General features: G+C 33.8%; 1 protein-coding gene across 1 annotated transcript in view; it reads left to right on the plus strand.

The window, feature by feature from the left end:
* The window catches only part of LOC144970393 (murinoglobulin-1-like), a 90804-nt gene that overhangs the window by 40021 nt on the left and 26004 nt on the right, over positions 1–24779 (plus strand). The window contains exons 20-40 of the mRNA XM_078909975.1: positions 1227–1376; positions 2133–2252; positions 3079–3130; positions 3926–4012; positions 5606–5782; positions 5999–6321; positions 7253–7427; positions 7890–8104; positions 9567–9788; positions 11036–11169; positions 11889–11982; positions 13057–13140; positions 13809–13914; positions 14487–14546; positions 15444–15944; positions 18482–18574; positions 19792–19941; positions 20183–20320; positions 21624–22118; positions 23117–23206; positions 23802–23951. Of these exons, the coding sequence (XP_078766101.1) occupies positions 1227–1376; positions 2133–2252; positions 3079–3130; positions 3926–4012; positions 5606–5782; positions 5999–6321; positions 7253–7427; positions 7890–8104; positions 9567–9788; positions 11036–11169; positions 11889–11982; positions 13057–13140; positions 13809–13914; positions 14487–14546; positions 15444–15944; positions 18482–18574; positions 19792–19941; positions 20183–20320; positions 21624–22118; positions 23117–23206; positions 23802–23951 (3616 nt within the window). The remainder of the gene's footprint in view (positions 1–1226; positions 1377–2132; positions 2253–3078; positions 3131–3925; positions 4013–5605; positions 5783–5998; positions 6322–7252; positions 7428–7889; positions 8105–9566; positions 9789–11035; positions 11170–11888; positions 11983–13056; positions 13141–13808; positions 13915–14486; positions 14547–15443; positions 15945–18481; positions 18575–19791; positions 19942–20182; positions 20321–21623; positions 22119–23116; positions 23207–23801; positions 23952–24779) is intronic.

The following is a 24779-nucleotide window of genomic DNA, read 5'->3' on the forward strand; positions in this document are numbered from 1 at the left end:
TGCCAACCCTTCACATTCCAAAAGTGGAATCAAAATATCAAAAAATCGGAATTTGAGACAAAAAATCGGAATTTGTAATTTTACTTACCACAATCACTGCATCACCATGGTCAAGCTATTTAGTCGCCTTCTACAACACGCAAGCAAAGCGGCAGTTCTATTCTTATTCCGGGAACTGCACGGAAAAGATGGTGGTAATCTACTGCTTCAAATGCCTGTAACAGGCACTCTTTGCATTTGACAGCTGATTTTTAGATCGTTCCCACAAATACAAAGACACAAATCACAACAGAGTCCAAAGTCAACGAAGTCGAGTAATCGTAACTGAAATATTAATATCTACACAAAATTGTCAGATTGTTCTCAAACCTGATTAAATAAAAACACAATCTACTGATGAATGTCACAAAATGCTAAGTCAATAAACTCCAAGAGAAATAATGAATTTGAAAGAAGAGAAAAAATCAACAAATTAATCCAGCGATGATTGCATGTGTGCGACTTTGAATCAACTGACAACTGACCAACAGCTGAAGATTGAAGAAGACAATGAAAGGGCGCCAGAATCAAGCATGTGCCAAAACCTAGCACTATAAACCGCCAAATTTTACTAATGGATAATTCTCTCTCAAAATTACCTCCAACTTTGCCACTTAACACATGAAAACGGGATTCTTGCACAGCTGGCAACACAATCACGTGTGTTAGAGGTGGAAGTGTGTGTGTGTGTGTGTGTGTGTGGGGGGGGGTGATTAATTTTCCTACTTACCTCCCTTTTGAAACTCGTTAAACGTATACTTTTATTTTCACCTTTTCCTTATGAGTGTTTTTTTTTTTTTTTTTTTTTTTTTTTTTAAATGTTCCTTTTGATTGTCATTATTTTTGAAAATCGGAATTTTAGAGACTTTGGCGGAATGGCGGAAATGAAGGGTGAAAATCGGAATGATTCCGCCAAAAGCGGAAGGGTTGGCAGGTATGTACTATGCAACAGACCAGCATCCTGTCTAAAGCATAAAGGACTGATTTAGTATTGGTCTACAAAAAAATCTGCAAAGTTTTATCAACTCAAGCCATGCAGTGAGCTACATCTGACTCTTACTTTCTACAATGCGTTATACTCATTATGTAGACACAGCATTAATTATTTTCATGTGCAGATCATTCTTCACCCCTAAAAGTCAGCATATTTATCCCACTTATGATATCTAATCTCGATTATTATTCAGGTAAAAGTTTCAGTAAATACAGGAGCTGCTTTTAAAGTATCTGGGTCTTCAAACCTAAACAAACCTTTTTGTTTATGCCCGGGTGAAACATACACAGCTGAAATTGATGCCACCCCCACTCAGATTGGATCTCACAAAATTGAAGCACAGGTAATAAAGTGATAGATAGAAGTAAATATGCTAGCTTGTTCATTGGTGAAGTACTTAAGACAATTGTGAGACAATGCTTCAATCCAGTATTACCTCGAGATGAAATAGGTGACATAAAGTGAATTTAAAATTGAAGTAATCAGAAATATGAATTTATAATTTTTCTCTCTTTACAAACACCTTTTTCTTCCTCCAAAATAGAAGAAATAATCTCATGTTTCTAGCAGTAGATTCATTTTTCATCACCATATCGTCACAAAATAATACAGTTTGAGGCAATTTTTGAATATCAACTTTTTAGCCAACACCCCACATATATTTAATTTAGTATAATGAGGTACCTTTATTTCACTGACTTTGTTGAGGCATTTGATGTATTTCAATCAGTCCAAGGTAAAAATCTGGTAATGTTTTGATGCTTTTTGATGCATACTTTGATATTGTTGAATTGGATGACGTTTTTGCAGTAGCTTAAAATAATTCGTCATTACAAGCAAAATTCATTTAGATTCCTGAATATGTGTTTTATATTCCTTCTCATACAATAGTAAAAGCATAAAATAAAGTGTTAATTGATTACGGAGACAACTACATAAGATTGTCATATATCACAATGGATCTATTCAATTTGTGAATCGTGATGCTTAAAGACAAATTTTGTTGAATGTCGTATTTTTAAAAAAAGATTATATTTTTAAAAACCCAACAAAATCTTCTTTGCCAATCATTTATATTGCCCTTATTTTATCAACATAGGCTGATATCTTATCAATTGATTGCAATGGCTCAATGAAAAGACGACAAAAAAGAAGCACCGGTGCTTGTGCCGCCTATGCTGGAAAGACCGATAAGGAAGAGCGTAAGATCTTGGTGAAAGTAAGATATTCTTTTTGATATATATTTTGATATGAATGAATGAATATGTACAGTTATAAAGTGTGTTATTGATTTTTTTTTTGTCATTCCAAACGATCTTTGTGATGTTTCTCTGGCAAGAATTAAGAAACAAATTTCTCATGCGGTAGAAATTAATGTTTTGGCTACTCTTTCAATTTCACATGTTTATCATTTCTTAACAACCAATCTAGTCGCATTATGTCATAACATTGCATGTATTTTATCACACCATATTATCATTTCACATTTTATTAAATGAGTGCATTTGCTGCCTAATTCATACCTTGATTGGTGACAAAATGATCATTACAAAAATAGAAACACACGGTACTGTCATCCAGGCATTTGCATGAGTTGGTACGGTTTGTGAGTTTCGTACTCTAGCAAAAACCATCAAGCCATGAGATATGTTGTTTATGTGCAAGTTGTCATTATAATCGTATTCACTTTGTTGGACCTAACTAAGGGACAGAATTTGTGACAAATGTATTCTTTTGATGTTTAAATAGGAGCAAAATCGGGTATTAATCAGAAATTTTCTACTGAATTATAAAAGTTAATGTATTGATGTTAAATGTTCAAAATTTCTACTTTACTTGGAAATATATTTATTTAATTTTACCTATATTTTTGCATATATCAGAATATAATTGAATAAAATCAAACCTTAAGAAGGAAAAATAGATATGGATATCTCTGTCTTGTAAACTTTGATATGAAAATCACTTTTTGTTCATAGCATATTATTTATCCCAGTCGATTGAATTTGATTTTAAAAATTGTTTTGCTTTTCTTTATACCTCAGGGGGAAGGCGTGATCAAAGAATATACTCATTCACTTTACATGTGTTCAGGAAGTAAGTATCCTATCAACTGATCCAGCACAAAATGAGTGCTATGCTTCACTTGCAGATTTTAACTCTAGATACTAATATTACTTGGCACAAATATAGCTGGCCAGGTGGTTGCATTGTTATTGGGGTTCCTCATGTTTTGGCTTCGTCTTGAGTTTGAGCTTTCTTTGATAACATAATGCAATATCCTTTATACGTGCTCAAAGCGCATTACAATGTGTCCCTAGCAAACAGCTACATTTAACATGTACGGCAAGTCATGACGCCATGACATCATGTGAGAATGTGAGTAAAGAGCTTTTTCCAAGGACTCAAATATGTGCTGCTCAGAGCGGCACTCAAATCCAGGACCTTCTGATTCGAAGACATTGGACAACATGGACTATTTCCGTTACATTAGACGTGTTTGATGAATGTCTGAGCTGTAGAAAACTGATTTGTTTTAAATGCTTTTAATTATTTTTTTTTTACTCATTTAGTATATTTCAACTATTTATAGTATATTTTTGTACTCTGATATTAAAAAGTGGGGCATTGTATATTAAAAAGATGATGTCAATTGAAAACATGTTGTAACATATAGCTTGCATTCTAAAAAGCAATATCTAAGTATCAGCTCTGCACCCTCAAACCTTCTTACATCCAACAACCAGAATAGATATATTTATCAAAATAAATTACAGTAGTAAGCAGGATTTGTTTTTTTTTCCCTTTGACAAAAATATAAAATGGCAATTCTTATGTCATGTGTAATTTGTGTTTCATTCCACATTTAATTTTTTAAAAAAACTTTTTCAGATGGCCAAACATCTACAGAATATATCATGATCCCCTTACCAGATAATGCCGTGGCTGGTTTTGGCCTTGGGCGAATTAAAGTTGTAGGTAAGTTTATGGAATTTTCATACCATGTTAAGCAATCTAAGACATTGTTGTAATTTAGCAGCTAGAATATTAATTCCATAACATAATAAGATAAAGATATTTCAGCTGTTTCAAGATTGATATGTCAGAATCTATTAAAGCACTTAGTGAACGTATAGGCTAATACAGTTACATCTCTCCAATCCAAACAACTCTGTTCCCATCATTTTTACCGGATTACAGAGACATCTGGATAGTGGAATCAGTTCCTAAAGTGTACAAATGAAGAACAAAAAATCCATTCCTGGGGCAACATGTCCGGATAATGGAGACATCAGGATTGTGGGGAGAAGCAACTGTATTTAGTTCAAAACAAATTTAGTACCATGAGATATTTTAATAAGAGCTATTTATATATATTTTTAAAGTATTATTTTCAAATACTTTGAAATTTCTTGATTATTTATGCAATCCTTTAAAAAGATCTTCTCTCAATTCCTTATCTTTCTCTTCTTCTTCTTCTTCTTCTTCTTCTTCTTCTTCTTCTTCTTCTTCTTCTTCTTCTTTCTTCTTCTTCTTCTTCTTCTTCTTCTTCTTCTTCTTCTTCTTCTTCTTCTTCTTCTTCTTCTTCTTCTTCTTCTTTTCTTCTTCTTCTTCTCTTCTTCTTCTCTTCTTCTTTCTTCTTCTTCTTCTTCTTCTCTTTCTTCTCTCTTCCTTCTTTCTTCTTCTTTCTTCTTCTTTTCTTCTTTTTCTTCTTCTTCTTCTTCTTCTTCTTCTTCTTCTCTCTTCTTCTTCTTCTTCTTCTTCTTCTTCTTCTTTCTTCTTCTTCTTCTTCTTCTTCTTCTTCTTCTTCTTCTTCTTCTTCTTCTCTTCTTCTTCTTTTCCTTCTTCTTCTTCTTCTTCCTTTTCTTCTCCTTCCTCTTCTTCTCCTTCCTCTTCTTCTTCTTTTTCTTCTTTTTCTCATTTTCCTTCTTCTTCTTCTTCCTCTTCTTCTCCTTCCTCTTCTTCTTCTTCTTCATTTCTCTTTTTCATCATGCTTTTCTGCACTATAAAAACATATCATTCAATACATACAACATACTTCAAAATCACTTCCAAAAAGTGGTACAGCTATTAGATTTGATTTTTACTTTTCATTAAGCATTAAAGTTTGCAGAAATAATGTTATGTTTGATTTTTAATTTGTGCTGTCTTTAAAATATTTTTACGTTTGTTAAGGCATGCTTAGATTTCTTTGCATCTCTTAACCTCATCAATATATTTTGTATCTTAACTTCTCGAACCATTAGTTCACGAGAACTTCATTCTGATCACTCTTAAAGAATTCGTTCTCTCCTGGTAATTCTCGACAAGACAATAGAATCTTTTCTTCCTTACTCCATAACATTAGGAGTGCATATAGTTTTTGTTATAGCTCTTGTTATAGATGATTTATGTATTCCGTTTTTTTGTATGACATTTATTTTATCGACAAAGGGTTTCTGCCCACATCGTCCACATTTTTGTATTTAATTATTTTTCTTGTGATCCAGTTTTCACTCTTTGTTACCATATTTATTTTATTAATTTTTTTAATGATAAGAAACATTATTTTATTCTTTTACTCTAATCTAGGTCATGTTTTGGGTCTGGCATTGGCCAACATGGGTAATCTCATTGATTTGCCAACAAAATGTGGAGAGCAGAATATGGTTAGATTCACTCCTATCGTTCATATGTTGAACTATCTGACAAGGGCTAACCTTGTAACAGACAAGATCAGAAATGATGCCAGAAAATTATTGGAGTGCGGTCAGTTTTTGTTATTTTGTATTGTTGTATTTTCTTTTTATACAGAAGTTAATTTTCATAATTTTATTTACACTCTAGTTTTTCAATTAATACTTGACTGTCCAGGTTGAAATATGTAGTATGTCCAAGCAGTTTTATTCACTCTTTGTTGAATAATTTTCCCACTTTTGGCACCAGGTTCTCTTGACTTTATGTTTTGCTTCCTTCTGATTTCAGCCTTCGTTGAGCAACTGAATTACAGGAAACCTGATGGATCTTACACTTCCTATGGAGATATGTCTGAAAGAGGTAGTATTTGGCTCACAGCATATGTTGTAAAATCTTTTGGTCTAGCCGGGACTTTCATCTACATCGACTCCAGGGAGTTGGAACAATCTATCAACTTTTTGAGATCTGCCCAAAATGCCGATGGATGCTTTGTGGAGACAGGCACTGTTTTTGCATCATACATGATGCGTGGCTCAGGAAAAGATAACCATCACATTACACTCACTTCATTTGTAATGACTGCATTGATACAAGCTGGAATCTATCGTTATGTAAGAATATTTCTGTATCTTTCAATTCATTTTTTTTAAAAATGGATATGAGTTTTTCCCCCCTTTTAGTTGGTATTTGAGTAGAAACTTTTTTGCTTTAAAGTCTAGTAGTAAATCATTACTGATTTGGGATAATTCAAGTTCAGGTTCAAATTCTATTTTAAGCAGCTTTCCAATAGGTTCGATAATCAAATAATAACTTTTCCATGACCAAAAACAAAACTTAGTCTTATTAATTTTTTAGGTAGTTTAAGCTCAGGTTCAAAATTTGTTGCAGGCGACTTTCCAAAAAGGTACATGGTCAAATCATAAAATGGTATCGTAAGTAGACCAAAATAAAAGGAATCTGAATATATTTTTGTGGCTGTTTATCTTGTCTAACACATCTTGACATTAATTTAAATGCTTTGTATATTGCTGCTTTCTATTTTAGATATGATATAAGGCTAGATAGAATAACTTATTTATCGCCAAGGAAATTGGGTTTCTAAACACAAATACGTGATATAAGATATCATTTTTACGTAAGCATACAAAATAATATAAAGTAGTCCTTCAGAGCCATTCGGCCCATGGAGCCGGAGTTTATCCCAGTTTCTATAGCGTGATTCCGACAATAACAATTGCTTGATCCTATCCTTGGGATAAGACGCTAGTCTCTCGCAAAGTACTTTCCACCAAATCTAACATACTCAGCTACCCCATTCACTGCCGGGTGGACAAGGGGGTCAGAAAAAAAAATCTTGACTGCACCTGGGATCGATCTCGGTCCCTTTGCATGTGAAGTGAGTGCTCTATCAACTGAGCTATTGAGACCCCCGTATAAAGCAATATGATAAATAGAAATAAGAAGAAATGGATATCTGTAATATTGATATATAATTATTTGTTTTTTTCAATTCTAATTTTCTGTGATAATATATTTTTTCAGGATTCCACCATTGTCCGTGGCTTTGAGTGTATTGAGAGCGAGTTGAAAAAGATGACTCACCATATTGATGTGTACACGCTAGCTCTGACAGCTTTTGCCAACAAACTGTATAAACCTCAAAGCAAACTGTCTACAGAGATGATTGTAGCTCTAAATTCCATTGCAAAGTCGGATGGTAATAATTATTTGAGGTTATGTCATGAATAGAGACATATTAATAAAAAATATTGTTTTAAATATAAGGCCCAGACAGCATTTTTACCTTGCTATGTTAATGGCTTTTTACTCCAAACAGAGAAACTGTATTAACTTAAAATTTTACCCAAAGGAAGACACAAGCAATTTTTAATAGCTTTTACAATAATTTATTTTCATTAAACAAAATGTTGCTTTGTTCTTTGGGGCCCTCCGAGCTTTATTTCCGTTCTGCATTTTGTTTAACTGATTATGCATAATCAAATGAGTTAAAAAATTGAAATTGTGTATTTAAATAAGAAAATCGAATAATACTTTTTGCATTGTATTTTTATTGTCTGTGCCACAAAGAGAAGGAGGGAGGAGAGAAGGGGATTGTAAGTTTTTTTCAGAAGCTCATTAACATGCAATTCATTCATTTAAAACTATCTACTTCCTTTAGGTTATTCAGTATTTTGGGAACCAGAAGGAGTAAGAGTTCCACATCCAGATCAACCATTTCAAGGAAAAGCCACTTCTGCAACAATAGAGACGAGTGCATATGCTCTGATGGCAATGATTTTGCACTATGGCAAAGCTGGTATTGATCTCTACAAATCAACAGCTTTGTGGTTATCCAAACAACAAAATTCACGCGGTGGATTTTCCTCAAGTCATGTAAGTTGACACAAAGAAAATACATAGGACTCACGAAGGTTTACTCAGAGATAATGCATAGGTCTAATGTAAGTTTAATCAGAGAAAATGCATAGTACTCGTGTAAGTTTGCACTGTAGAAATGCACAGGACTTATGTAAGTTTACACAGAGAAATTGCATAGGACTTATTTGAGTTTACACATAGAAAATACATAGGATTCATGATGGAACATAATAATACAACATATAAGAATTACGCTACTATAAAGTCACACATGTGAATTCCGGGAAAAAACCCTGGATTTTCAAGTGCTGTGTGATTTTATTAGGATACATACGGTATTTATTTGAATATTTTAAGTTTAGAGTTGCCATGAAAAACAATTTTCAGCTTATAGATTTTGGCATTTCCTGCATTTCTGTTGAGGTCTCAACAGATCAGTGGATAGTGCATTTGCCTTTCAAATCCAGAGTGCAGTTGAGTTTTATATATTGTGACTCCTCTGTCCAACTGGCAATGAAAGTTAGCAGAGTCTCTTAGAACTAACAAAGTTCTTTCAACTTTGTCCTATCAAAAGGCTAGTAAGCTATTGTTACTGTAGACAACAATACAGAAAGCAGGATAAACTTGTTCCATGATATTTATGGCTCTGAAAGACACCGCCATGATTGTTTGAGATAAATTTGAAGAGTGGCTTTCCAAAACTCCCTCACTCCGTTTTTCCCATTTCGAGATATTGAGGATTATTTTCCCTAAAATTTTGCATTTGGCCTATTATCATATCATATTAAACTTCAAAGTAACACAAATCTATGAAAATTCTTGTGCCAAATGATGATTAGGATAAATTTTACGTTTCAATTTATCTCGTGGATGGACAATCTCAAAAGGAGAAAAATCGAATTAACAAGTTTTGGAAAATCAGCCTTCATATATACAAATAAAAATAATGTAAACACTTATCACATAGTTGAACTGTAAAAAAAAAACCCATTATAGCTATTGCAGACTTTGAAGGAACTGCATACTGTTCTAAGTCCTGTTTGTAAGTTTCTTTTTAAAAAAATTCCCTTTATTCATCTCATAGGGGAAATTTGTCTCTAGGGTCTATTCCAAGGGAAGACTGGAATAACCCAGGCGTCAGCCGCAATGCAGCGCAAATTGAGCTAGGGCGGGGTGACATGCTCAAGGCCACGGTTCCTTTTGGGTACAAAGCAAATGCCTTACCACTGAGACTCGGTCCCCTTTCGCATTAATATCAACAAACAGCATATAGGATTTCAAGATGTTGTATTATTATTATTATTATTATTATTGTTGTTGTTGTTGTTGTTGTTGTTGTTCTTTTTCTTCTTCTTCTTCTTCTTCTTCTTCTTCTTCTTCTTCTTCTTCTTCTTCTTCTTCTTCTTCTTCTTCTTCTTCTTTTTATTAGCATGACTATTGTTATTAATATCTACATTATTTTATCAAATGTTTTCAGGATACTGCTGTCGCATTGGAAGCTTTGTCACATTTTGCTATACTGATCCATGATGGCTACCCAACTAATTTGTTGGTTTCTGTGTCTGGAATCGGTGTCAATCAGAGATTTGACGTGTCAGATTCTTCAAATACAAAACTTACCGTCCAGTCAACACCTGTCACCAACATTCCAAATAAATTGAAAGTAACTGTTCAAGGAGATGGATGTCTTGTTGTTCAGGTAAATATTTGTGTGTCTTGGTGGTCTGTAACAGTGTTGTCTCTAATGGAACAAAAGAAAAAACTAGAGCATTTAAATAGCACTATGTCCATTAAATGTGCTCAAAACGCTTTACAAGGGGTCCCTAGCTAACAGCAACACTTAACATGAAGGATGAGAAATGATGCCTGTTAGGCTATATAATTTTTGCAGACAGAGACAACACTATTAATGTACAGGTACTCATTTTAAACCTGAGTACGGTGAGAGAATATGAGTAAAGAGACTTTTTCAAGGACTCAACTATGTGCTGCTCAGAGAGGGTCTCGCACCCAGGACCTTCCGATTCAAAGGCGAATTCATACCACTAGACAATATAGCTACAAGATATGGTTGAAATATTGTCTTACTGGTATGATATCTTGTCCTACATGATAAGTTTTGCTGTTGGTTTTAGACCCTTTGTAAAGCGCTTTGATTACTTTCAGTAAATATTGAGCTATATAAAGCTCAAGTTTAAAAAAGAAAATTAGATTATTTACATTTAGAAAAAGCATGTATCATACAAGCACATTGAGCCTATACAGTCAAAACCCCAAGGCCCTGTACTTATATAGAGTGATTAAGCATTTAGTAATTGAATAAATTAACTACATGCCCCTTTGACCCCAAAATCTCGTCATCTATTTAACGATTGCACAGCATAGCCATAGCTTGTTCACCCAACAGTGATTGCCGAGTTGAGACTGTTAGATCTGGTGGAAAGTATTTTTTGATAGACTAGCATCCTATCCAAAGGGTAGCAAGAAATTGCTATTGTCATTATTATTATTATTATTATTATTATTATTATTATTATTATTATTATTATATTATTATTATTATTATTATTATTATTATTATATTAATATTATTATTATTATTATTATTATTATATTATTTATATTATTTATATTATTTATTTTTTTTATTATTATATTATTTATCATCATCATCATCATCATCATCATCATCATCATCATCTCATCATCATCATCATCATCATCATCATATCATCATCATCATCATCATCATCATTATTATTATTATTATTATTATTATTATTATTATTATTAGCAATAGTAGTAGTAGTAGTCGTCGTCCTAGTTGTCGTTGTCATTGTCGTCATCGCAGTAGTAGTATTAGCAGTAGTTGTAGTAGTAGTACTGAAATGTGCCATGTCTAAAATAAATGCTCTAATTTATTTTTGAAACTTTTGTTCTTCCAAGGCAATGGTTATGGTAAACAAACTGCCTCAAAATATTAACCATGGACTAAAAAGCTTCTGTCTGGAGGTGAAACCACTGGTTTACCAATATGATAGCTCTAGATGTGATAGACGCACATTGTCCATCGAAATCAAGTAAGTGTAGATTGTTGGAAAAAAAAAAAAGAATAGAAAATGTAAACTATATTACGGATGTCTTATGTATCACCATTATCTATTTTTTTAGAATGGCAAGCAACACTTAACATAATAATAATCAATGACTTGTAACAATGATGATAAAGCCACAATTATATATAGTGATACCACCGAGAAAAAAAAAGATAAATAATATTTTTAAAAATCTTAAATACCATGTTATGTATTAACTGCATATTAGTAACCTGAAGATAGATAATAAAGGAGATGATGATAATGATGAGTATAATAGCAATAATGATGAGAATGACGATTATAATGATTGTGATGATGACAATGTAACAATCATAATTCCAGTGGTCTGAAAGAGACACACACACACACACAGAGAGAGAGAGAGAGAGAGAGAGAGAGAGAGAGAGAGAGAGAGAGAGAGAGAGAGAGAGAGAGAGAGAGAGAGAGAGAGAGAGAGAGAGAGAGAGAGATTGATCATGTAAAGCAACTTCAGCTTGTATAAACAGGAAAAGGCGCTATATAAGGAATTTATAATAATAATGATGATAATGATAATAATAATAATAATAATAATAATAATATTAATAATAATATTAATAATAATAATTTTTAAAATAATAATAATAATAATAACAATGCAAAACTCACCTTTCCCATTATGAACATCACATTCTAATCACCACCACCATGATCATCAACAGGGGACTAAGACACTACAAAATACACGAAGGCAAGAGTATCGTCATCATCAAGATGGTTACAGGATGGAGGCCTAGCAAATACTCTGTCGACTTTGTAAGTCCATATCTAAATATTGTAGTTAAAGTTGTCTCATTTACTTTTTCATTTCGGCATTTGATTATTGAAAATAGAAAATAGTAAGATCATAAGATATCACTTTGGAAACCCAATACCTTGTGTAACTGTAAGTGAACTTCAGATAATATTCGAGTCAAAAAAAGGAAAAAAAAAAAGAAAAGAAAAAAGGAAATGCTCTCGGATATCATTATTCTTCTAAATGTTCATCCCTATAAAGGAAGTTTGTCTTTGAATAATAAGTGTTACTCGTTGTCATTACTCTTGTTTGTGACCCACCGTCTCAAAACCGTATAATGTCTGGTTGAACGGGACCCTGAAAACTGGATGTACAATTTAAGAGATAGGAAATACGAACCTAAGGTTTCCACTTTAAAGAATAGAAATAAACCACACCTTTTATATTTGTGTGCTGATTTGGCAAAACCCGTCGGAAGTTGCACCAGCTTGTTTTGAGAGACAAGCAAATAAAGACGAAAAATTGTTATCTGCATGATTTACGTTTTTTTCACTTCATCGTTTTTATTTACCCAACTTGATCAGCGGTGTGAATGAGTGCTTGGCTACAGGCTACAGGCTTTCATGTTAAAACCTAACAGTTTATAGAAGGTCCACTAATCAGTTACAAACAAGGATTTGCTATCAATTCCTAACATTATCTTTTGTTTGTTTGTTGTGAACGCACTGTACACTAGCATTCTTAATTAATCATCTCTGTGTTAGCTGGAATTATGAGCCATTTCCATCTCTCCCTCCCCCTATAGGCAAGTGAATGAATTAACAGATACTTAGAAAATCATGAACAGTAGAATAAAATACACAATCAACTTATTTATCTATGTAATTTTCACATCTCATCAATACTACAACCTCATTTTTGTTATCTTTCTAATTTTCATAATTATATAATGTATTACCCCTGTGAAACGTGTTTGAAGGCATTCCATTTGTATCTGGTGTAATTTCTTACATTTGTCGCGCTTTTAGGCAGACTTTCTATTATAATGATTATTTTGTCTTAGCTTTACATGTTATGATTTGTTTATTCCCCAGCTTAAGATGAACTCACCTTCAACTGGCATCAAAGAATATGAATATGATCCCATTGAAAATGTCCTCACCCTTTATTTTGATGAGGTAAGTGAAGCGAAGCATTTGTTTATTCATGTGTCAATATTTTATTTACTGAAATTAATATATTTAGAAAGTAACAATATTGATATTATTATATTGGTAAAACTCTTATAAAGTGGTGGTTTCTAAACGTTTGTAAGCTTAATTTTTCTTTTTTTAAATAATTTTTTCTTAGTATATAGCATGTTTATGTTGTTTATTGATTATTTCTGGGAATTTAGATGTTTAATAATAGCTCTATCCAAGTTTACTATATATATTTTTATTTAGTGTCTCTTGAATTATTTTTTTTACCTTTCTATTTTAAAAATACTCATGCTAACAATTGCAACACTAATATACGTCAATATGAAGCAAACTCATTTATATGATATTATTATCAGTCTTGAAGCACATGAGAGACACAATATATACAGTATATACAGCATCTGACTGATGTGCAGAGGATCACTGTTTGACTCTGCCAGAAGTCATTTTTTCCACTCTTCAATCCTTCCTCCCCTCTCCTTCCATTCACCAATGTTTGAAATCCTGACATAATTCTGATTCCGTAGAAAGTACTTTGCAATAAACGAGAATCCTACCCTTTGATGTTACACTAGTGAGTACAACAATGTTTGAAAGAATATTACATTTTAAAAAAAAAATCTTCGTTTTATTCTGTGAAACAGCTTAAGCAAAAACGCATCTTTAAACTGGATGTTGAGCAGGATAGACAAAGAGCAGTCAGCAACCCCAAGGATGGATATGTGTCAGTTATCAGCTATTACGAAACTGGTAAAATGATTATATATGCCCCATGAAAAGCTACAATAATGCCAATAAAAGCGTTTTCGATTATACACTGATAATATATGACACCCCAAAAATTAAATCTGGTAAATATGGTAATAATTAAATTCAGCAACTTGACAAGGTCGAAAAATTAAGACCTTAGTGATAATAATAACATTAAAAAAAATTGATCTGATGATGCTTACTGTCATCATTATGACAATGATTGTGGTGACGATAACGATGATAATGATGGTAATAGTAATAGTAGTTGTAGTAATAGTAGTAGCAGCAGTAGTAGTAGTAGTAGTAAAAGTAGTAGTAGTAGTAATAGTAGTAGCAATGGTAGTGGTGGTGGTGGTAGTAGTAGTAGTAGTAGTAGTAGTAGTAGTAATAATAGTAGTAGTAGTAGTAGTAGTAGTAGTAGTAGTATGAATGACGATGATGATGATGATTGTAATATTGATTAATAACGATTATGGTGATTTTAAGTCTGACCAGTCTCCCATAACTGTCATTCTAAGCAGAACATCATGCTATGGCCACTGGTTTATCTTGTTTTATTCTGTCCTCAGAGGATGAGGTTGTGAAAGCATTCTCCCTGCCAAGTACCTGCAGCTTCCCCATCATTTCAGGTAAATGATAATAGGATAAATCTACATTAGTTGACCATAAGTCAAAAGTGAATACTAAGCTGCTAGAAAGTGGACTATAAAAAACAATGTACAAAAATGAATGTGACAGCTTAAGAACAGAACACAGACACAGAAAGTTTGGGCTCAAACCCTTCTTCAGCCAATAACAAAATAGTAAAAACCTTAATACTTCGGTTTAAAATACGGACAGCCTGTTATAGACATCTGTGGTCTAGACATTATAACACAATTTCTCAATCATTTTAAAATACACTTGGTAATAGCCCAAATTGATGTCGGTGTCTATAATGAATGCATTACCTAAAATTCAAGTTCAATTGACTGTGAATTGTATTGAAAACAAAGCGACATGAACCAAATAGAAAATTATTATTAAGAACCTTGATGAAAAGAGCAATGCAAAAAGCAACCTTAAATCACACACAATATGCTTTTTTTTGTGGAGGGAAAAGGGACTACAAATGCAATACATATTCTTTTCTTGTTTTAAAATTCAGTCGCTTTCCTGAAGGGTTACGAGGGGAAGGGCTTTTTAAAGTGAAGTTAAAAGTTTAGCTACCAAAAACATTGAGTGAACAATAAATAAATCACAATAGGAAAAAGGACAGCTTACATTTAAAACAACAAGATTGCATTGTGAAAATGTGATTAAAGAAAGAAGTATATAAATGGAATAAGTTATGGTGCGTTATTTTCAATTCACAAGGTGTTAAAAGGCATAGTTCAACACACCCTGCTTTGATGAATTTCTGTTTTATATGGGAATTAAACATTTCAGTTTTCTCACAATTCTCTTTCTATCTTATCTAGCTGATAATAAAAATTTAAGTCCAAATCTTGTTTATGAAATAATATCGATTTAAATGTCCTCAACAGCTACAACAGTTCCTACTGACTACACAACCACTGTAGACATGACAGGAACTACTGACCCGTCAGCATCCACAGACCCTTCAGCATCGACAGACCCATCAGCATCCACAGACCCTTCAGTATCAACAGACCCATCAGCATCTACAGACCCATCAGCATCCACAGACCCTTCAGCATCAACAGACCCTTCAGCATCTACAGACCCATCAGCAACCACAGACCCATCAGCATCCACAGACCCATCAGCATCCACATACCCATCGGCATCAACAGACCCTTCAGCATCTACAGACCCATCAGCAACCACAGACCCTTCAGCATCAACAGACCCTTCAGCATCCACAGACCCTTCAGCATCCACAGACCCTTCAGCATCTACAGACCCCTCAGCATCCACAGACCCATCAGCATCAACTGATATTTCAGCAACCACAGACATCACCTCCACTACTGAAAACACAGCCAGCACAGATCTAACAACGACAGAAGATATGTCAACCACAGGTATGTCTGATAGTTGTGAAAATAAAAGCATTTTATTTATTTGATGATAACATGATAATTCTGAATATGATGACATACATTCATAGTCGATTGAAAAATAAGTTTTACTTAACACACAATAAGAGATTAATGCTTGTTTTAAAATACCAGTTAACTGTAGATTTGAGGTGAAGTAATATATTGTGCATTATGTGGTCTCTTGTGGTATGACACTCACCTTCGGACGAGAAGGTTCAGGGTTTGAATCCATCTTTGAATGGCGCATAGTCCTTGGAAAAGGCTCACATTCTCTCACCATACTCAGGTGTAAAATAAGTACTTAGATGGTGAAAGTGTAGTCTCTATCTAGAAAATTGTAACATCGCTTAACAGGCATCCTGTCTCGTCCTACATGTTAAGTGTTGCTGTTGGCTAGGGACCCCTTGTAAAGCGCTTTGAGCTCGATATTGCGCTATATCAGTGTTCATTTTTTAAAAAATGGTGTTTTCATTATTTGACTCCCAGCCTTCTGCCTTTCAACTATTTCATCATCACCATCATCATTGCCTTTTTCACCCTGGGTCAGGGTATAGGCCACAGACAAACAGTTTCCATCCTTCTCTATCCCGAGCCAACTTTTTTATCTCATTCCAGGTCTTACCACTTCTCTGTATATCAGCTTCTTTAATTCTTCTCCATGTTCCTCGTGGCCTTCCCCTTGATCTTCTGCCCTGAGGGTTCCAGTCCAATACTTTCTTTGTTATAGTTGAGTCATTCTTTCTAAGCATGTGTCCAATCCACCTCCATCGTCTTCTTCCTATATCCTCTCCCACTGGTTTCTGCTGTGTTCTTTTCCATACTTCTTCATTTTTTATTCTATCCATCCATTTTATTCTGAGTAGCTTACGCATGCACCTGTTTACAAAAATCTGTACCCTCCTTATACATGCCTGTGATGCGTTCCAAGTTCCACATCCATACAGTAGGACAGACTTCACGTTTGAGTTGAAAAGTCTTAGCTTTAGTTGAAGGGAGATATCTTTAGTTCTCCAAACTCTGTTCAAAGATGTGAATGCAGCCTGTGCCTTTCCTATTCGTGCTTTCACCTCTGCTTCCGTGCCTCCATCCTTGTCAATTATACTTCCGAGATAGCAGAAAGTGTCTATATCTTCGAGTTCCTGATCTTTAACTTTGATCTGCTCCCCTTGACGCGTACCTATCCTCAAGACCTTTGACTTTGCAGGGTGAATTCTTAGACCAATTGATTCCGAGAGGCTGTTTATAATTGTGGTTTTTGCTTGCATCTGGTCCTGGGTGTGGACAAAAGAGCCAGATCATCTGCAAAATCCAGATCATCCAACTGTGTCCAGGGGTCCACTGTATCCCATTTCTTCTCCCTTTGGAGGTTTCCTTCATTAGCCAATCAATGGCAAGGATGAACAGGAATGGAGAGAGCAAGCATCCCTGCTTGACACCAGTCTTAATTTCAAAGCTGTCAGTAAGATGATCTTCATGTACAACCCTGCAACTTGATCCTTCATACATTTCCTTAATGAGGTTTACTATCTTTTCAGGGAGTCCATAATGTGCCAGAATTTTCCACAATGTTGCTCTGTCAATACTGTCGAAAGCCTTCTCGTAATCCAGAAAGTTGACAATAAGAGGAGAGTTCCATTCTATAGACTGTTCCACTATGACTCGCAGAGAGGCAATCTGGTCGGTGGTTGAACGGTTTTTCCGAAAACCTGCCTGTTCGTCCCAACTATTTCATAGCTGTGATGTAAAATCTTCAACTTCTCTTAACATGTTCCTTTGCTGAGATAAAATATCGATGAAGTAAATAAGTATTAGGATTGCATCTATAAATCCAGAGTGGTTTACTTCAGATATTATTCTTTGATGTCACCTTTAAATTAGTCCCAGTGTGCATCTATAAACGAGTTCCAATGTTGTTTGAACCTTTGGAAGAAGAAATACATATCCTTCAACACCTTTTGTGAATTTTCTTTCAACTCTTTGAGCGTATGGAACCCATTAATCTTTTAGTGTCATTTAATTCGTGCAAAGAGGTTTAAGTCACAAGGAGTCAAATCTGATTAAGAAAGAGGATATGAGGTGACAGTTACTTTGTTTTTAGTCAAATGATTTTGCACAAGCAGCGATAGAATATGTGGCTTTGCTCTGTCGTGACAAAGGTACCAAGTTTTAGATGCCCACTTTTCAGGTTGTTTGACCTGTACATTTTTTGTGGAATCGTTTCAAAGTTTTTAACTTCAATTTAAAAGTTTTAAAATGTCAATGTTCATACATGTTGGTGCAAATTCCATACAGACTATTTCCTGACATTCAGATAAAACTTTCAGCAAGACTTTTACTTTCCTTTTGTTTTGAGGGTGGCAAATTTGAACACATGGGAACTGTAGACCCAAATCTCATCACCAGAAATAACTTTCTCTGCAAAGATTGTGATTTTGTTTATTCTCAATGACAATGTTTTAAATATGATATATAGATTATTATTATATCATATATTTATCGGAACATTCTGTTTTCCACAGCCCCAAATAACTGCCCTGTCTGCATTGATAAGTGGAACATCAAGGATATTGATTTCAAGGTCTTGGATCCAATAGTCTGTGCATCGAGCTCTGGTAAATGTTTCAATTGACAATTCTATTAAAGTTTTGTCCCTGTATTTGCTAAACAAGAATATTTACTATGTCAAATGTTCAATCTGAATTAAAATTTTCATTGCGGTAAGCAGTTATGAACTTCTTGTTGAATTTTGTCCTTCAACAGTGAATTGCCACAGCAAAATGTGCTTTCTCGAAACTCATCCTTGCCGGAAGATTTTGTTCCATCTTTGAATGAAGTGATATTCATCAAGCAAAATTGAATAACCTATAATTACTATCGTAGTTCTTTATAAAATGTAACATTTCCTAACATGTAGTGTAAGTAGTGATCTTTAGAGCCTGTAAAATCGAGTTAATATCTGGTACTTAAGTGTGAAAATGAAATGGGCAGCAACAGCTGCTTGTACCCTCTGAATCTTATTCTAGTCAAGTACTTTCAACCCAGTTAATTTTATTTCAGCCACACAACCAATGATAGATAGACAAGGAAGAAATTCAAATATAATGTAAATTGATTGAACTTAAGAATCATCATACTCTATATATTGAGCTATTGCTGGAACTTAAGTAATCTTCGTCCTTCATAATCTTCTTGTTTGTTCAGCCCCAATAGAGTTACATATTTTTTGTTTGTTTTTATTTTGTTTTTCATTAGACCACGGACCTACTCCAACTTTCTTTTGCTGTCATTCTGTAATATTTACCATTTAAGCTTCAATCACACTATTTTCTTTTATTTATTTATTTATTTTTTTGAACAAGTTGTGGGTGTGTGAGTGAGAAGTGAAAGAGAGAGAGAGAGAGAGAGATATTTTCTTTTTAATAATCTGATTAGACCACATTTCTTGTTAATTAAATAAATTTTTTAAAGTGACGGTGATAGGAAATAATCTTTTAAGATATGCATGCGCTTTATTGAAGATAAAATATATAAATATGAAAAATTATTATTCTTAACTTAAAGTGTTGTACATAATGATGACATACAATCCCACGGGCATCTACTTGACCGATATTACAAGCTCCTTTAAAACCGCAAAACATCTAAAATAAATTTAAAAAACAGACACTTCATGTCTTGACACTTCTTCTATGTTCTAATTTTTAGGTCGTTTAAACAAAATGTTCATAATTTCTTTTTTAAAATTTCGACCTAAATATTTTGGCACACAATATATGATGTAGTTTAAATGTTGTGGCTCAATACATGGTTTTAAATATATCTTCTATAGTTTATGTTGCTGTTGGCAAAGGGAAGAAACCAGACATTCTGAAACTCAAGCAAGATGTTTTAATTGAGCCAAAAAATAAAAGAAATATCAACAAACAAGCAAGTATCTCAATGCTTCCAAGCTGCAATTGCCCTTTGTTGAAACCTCCAGGTAGGTCACTGATTCCATAACGAGGATAGTATAAATGATATGGATGATTTTGATAATGATGATTATTGTGATAATAAACATGATGATGATGATGATAATGATGGTGATCATAATATTAATAATGATGATAATTACAATGAGGTCACTTGTATAAACCGCACTTTTCCACAAGAGGCGCTTTTTAAACAAAGAGACATTAACTGTTTTTAATTTTGTCTTCTTTATTCTCTAATTATTTCAGTGAAAAAGGTGGCTATCTTCACATCTCCAAGTGTGACAAAGGACATTCTGTATATCACAGATCAAACAGCTATAATCAAATGGGATAAAAATCTTGACAGACATCTCAAAAAGTTGTCTGTGTTTTGGCCATGTTTTGGTATGTATATGTTTATGGCGAGAAGGATAAGAATAAGATCCTCTTTTTTGATCAGTTAATTGAGACTCATAAAATACTTAAGATGTCACGTTTACTAGAATGTTCTGATTTAAGTTAAGGCTGATAGTTTGACAAATGGAGATAGATTGACAGCTAGAAAGACATATATGTTTGTGAGATATTGATGAGTATGAATCAGCATAGAGTGCTCGACAGTTTTAGGAGTGTGAATCAAGTAAACGTTCTCACCCATGATGATACATGGTGATAACATTCATGTAGAATGACAGATAGATGGACATAGAGACAGACAGACAGACATGGAAGGAAAGAAAGAAAGCTAGATATATAGATATAAATAGATCAGAGGTGAAATGACTGGTCACAAAAAAGGAGGAAATTTTTCATGGTGTAGATCATGACCCATCCATGCGACTGTAACCGACAAATTTGAATTTCATTAAAATTTACTAAAAAGCAATCCAAAATGTGTCTTGCAGCAATTTCAGACACCACTCAGAGGAATTTCAAAAGTTGAAAGAGTAATTACAACATATAAAATATTATCTACTTAGAGAATGGTACAATGTGATCAAACTATTTCAACAGCCACTACCCACCCCCATTTTTCACTTTAAAAAATTACTCATGTTATTTGTTTGTACGATGTGGTGGTGGCTATGGTAGCACTAGTGGGAGAGATGATGGTGTGATAGTAGTTGTAATACTCATGATAGGAAGGATGGTGCGGTGGTGGTTGTAGTGGTAGCGGTGGTAGGAATGATGATGTAGTGGTGGTTGTAGTAGTAGAGATAGCAGGAATGATGATATGGGGGCTGTTGTAGTAGTAGTGGTTATAGAGATGGTGATAAGGTGGTGGTTGTAGTAGTAGTTGTGATAGGGATGATGGACGGATGGTGGATAGTGATAGAACTAGGAGGTGAAAGGAAGAAATTCTTTTAAAAAAATTATTATTGTAATTGTAGTGGTGGTTGTAGTAGTAGAGATAGCAGGAATGATGATATGGGGGCTGTTGTAGTAGTAGTGGTTATAGAGATGGTGATAAGGTGGTGGTTGTAGTAGTAGTTGTGATAGGGATGATGGACGGATGGTGGATAGTGATAGAACTAGGAGGTGAAAGGAAGAAATTCTTTTTAAAAAATTATTATTGTAATTTTTAGTTTGTATATATATGACACTTTCCGACGCATGATCACCAAAAATTTGCAACTGAAAGACTTTACCAAGGCATTGCTGTTTTTCTAACTTTATGTCTTGTTTTATATATACACTTGTTTTGCAGAAAAACAGGAAACAACAACAGACATGTCAGCCTCTACAGACCCTTCAGCAAGTACTGACCCATCCGCAAGTACTGACGTTACTGGGACCACTGACCCATCTGCAAGTACTGACGTTTCTGGAACCACTGACCCATCCGCAAGTACTGATGTTACTGGGACCACTGACCCATCTGCAAGTACTGACGTTTCTGGGACCACTGACCCATCCGCAAGTACTGATGTTACTGGGACCACTGACCCATCAGCAAGTACTGACGTTACTGGGACTACTGATCCATCAGCAAGTACTGACGTTACTGGGACTACTGATCCATCAGCAAGTACTGACGTTACTGGGACTACTGACCCATCAGCAAGTACTGACGTTACTGGGACAACTGATCCATCAGCAAGTACTGACATTACTGGGACTACTGATCCATCAGCAAGTACTGACATTACAGGGACCACAGACCCTTCCGCAAGTACAACAGACATGCCAGAAACAACTACAGGTTGTACATAATAGATAAAACATCAATTCAGTAATTTCAGAGCTATATGGTCGAGTGACATGACACTTGCCTTTGGATCGGAAGGCCCTGGCTTCGAGTTTTGCTCTGAGTAGCACTTAGTTGAGTCCTTGGAAAGGCTCTTTACTCGTATTCTCTCTCTGTATTTGGGTGTAATTATGAGTACCTGGCCGTTCAAGGGTTGTCTTTGTAGAAAAATAATTGTAATGTCGCCTTACAGGCTTCATGTTTCCTTCTACATGCTAAGTGTTGCTGTTGGCCAAAGATCCCTTGTAAAGCTCTTTCAGCATGTTTGGTTGATATTAAACTATATAAATGCCCAAGGTTTATAAAAAAAATACTTGATTTTTTTTTTAAATCAAGAAGATAGAATTAGTGCTAATCACAGTATATATTATTGTAATCCAAGGTATGCGTAGATTTAATTTTTCAAAAAGATTTAATCATCATACTCTAATTAGGTTGTCATAGGTTATTAACTCATTTCAAATTTTAAGTTATTTTAAAGAGGTCAACTTGACTACAACAAAAGGGAAATAAGAAATGGAGAAATGCATTTTTGCTAAGATAAATCTTAATGAATAAATTGAGAGTCAAGAATTAATCTTTTTCTATTGTGAAAATAGAATTTGTTTCACCATTGGACTGATATTTTATAATTTTCTATATTTTTGCAGTAAATAACAATAATTAACAACGCAATTCTTACAACTCTCATCATGTTTTGTTCATAAAAGGGAAACCTTATGTCCACAGTATTTGTTTGCGTTTATTATATTGAAACTTCCATTCAATTTCTTATTATTTATTTCCTCAAACTGCAGGCAGCAATATTTTCATTATATTTGTGCAGTTACGTCTAGATATAAATAGGAAGAAGAAAAAATGATGAGAAAGAAGTCAAGTCTCACCCTTTTAGTTTTAATCTACACTTTTCTATCTGATTACTTGAATAACTATGGAAATTAATATCTCCCCAGCTCCTTCCTGCCCTCTTTGTATTGATGAATGGGATGTTAAAAATATTGATTTCAAACAGTTGGATCCCATTGTGTGCTCATCATCTTCTGGTGAGTGGCATGTGAAAAATAGATATCAACCCCTATTTTGCACTAGTCAACTGTTTTCGCTTAAATATGCATCACGTCATTTATGTGAGATGCTTTCCCAATGAAAAGTGCTTTGCAAATGTTGATTGTTAATGTTATTATTATTACTATTATTATTATTATTATTATTATTATTATTATTATTATTATTATTATTATTACTATTATCATCATCATCATCATCATCATCATCATCATCATCATCATCATTATTATTATTATTATTATTATTATTATTATTATTATTATTATTATTATTATTATTATTATTTTATTATTATTATTATTATTATTATTATTATTATTATTATTATTACTATTATTAAAGTGGGTGGCAACTTGAAATATCAATTTTTATCAACTTTATGTCCATTTGTAGCTTATTTTTTAAAAATGTTCATCTCTTTATGGCGTAATATGCATAATTAAAACAAAAGATCTGATTTTGTTCTTCACTGTTGCTGTTATTCAACAATGTCTTATTTTTAAAAAATATCGGTCAATTATATCTTCCATTAACATTTAAAAATGACTTGATTCAAATTTCTATTGTCAGTTTACGTTGCAACTGGTAAGGGGAAAAAGCCAAATGCCCTGAAACTCAGACAGGATCAACTGATAGAACCAAAAAACAAGAGGACCATTAATAAACCAGTTTCGTTCACTATACCCGATGGCTGTAAATGTCAGATTTTGGAACCACCAGGTAAGTTTCTTTACAAAAGTATCTTCATTAAAACTAAATATTGTTCAAATTTGTGACATTTTTATCACCTCAATAAGTTAGACTTTACCTTACATTCCTTGTTCATTCTATGAAGTCGGGGAAAATTCAAAGACTGTCATTATTCAATCACAATACTTGTTCTATCTAGTTATACAGTGATGAGAAATAAAAATAATTTAAACTTGGGGCTCTAACCAAAACAATTATGAAAGACAAATGTATGAAATGTTAGGGCTTCAGTGTGAATGTATTATTTTATGAGTAAATGTAGTTTCTTAGATGTACAATGAGCAATTATTCTAGTAGTATTTTAAGCAGATAAACTCACACGTATGCATAGCAAGATTCTATAATCATTTCCTGGCTCTGGTGCCGCAAATGCACTAAAACCCCATTTTCAAATTTTCATGTAGCTAATGGATGTGTTTCTTGTTGAATGTGCACATTCATCTTTTTTTTTCCTTTTTAGCTGCAAAGTAAAAATGTTGGATTGCTGGTACATAGCCTTTTTAAGTTTTTAAGATCTCGAAATAACTTAATAACAAAATGATTAAATACAAACATTAAATACAAACGATAGTAATTTAATGAAACTTGAATGATAATAAAAGAGAAAAGTTTGATCAGAGGTCTTAGCTTGTTGTTGTTATCAGTTCATGATTTGTGAGAGAGAGGAAGACTCCGCTCGCTTTGTCCAAAACTCCATTCGTCTTTTTCGCGCCCTACATTACCCCCCTCCCAGCTGTATACCACATAGTTTACAGCGCGTCTTGATATCGAGGAGGGAGCCTTGACTGTCTACCGGAC

The sequence above is a fragment of the Berghia stephanieae genome, chromosome 4, assembly GCF_034508935.2.
Source record: "Berghia stephanieae isolate SIO BIC M18660-M18661 chromosome 4, UCSD_Bste_1.3, whole genome shotgun sequence".
Classification (NCBI taxonomy): domain Eukaryota; kingdom Metazoa; phylum Mollusca; class Gastropoda; order Nudibranchia; family Aeolidiidae; genus Berghia; species Berghia stephanieae.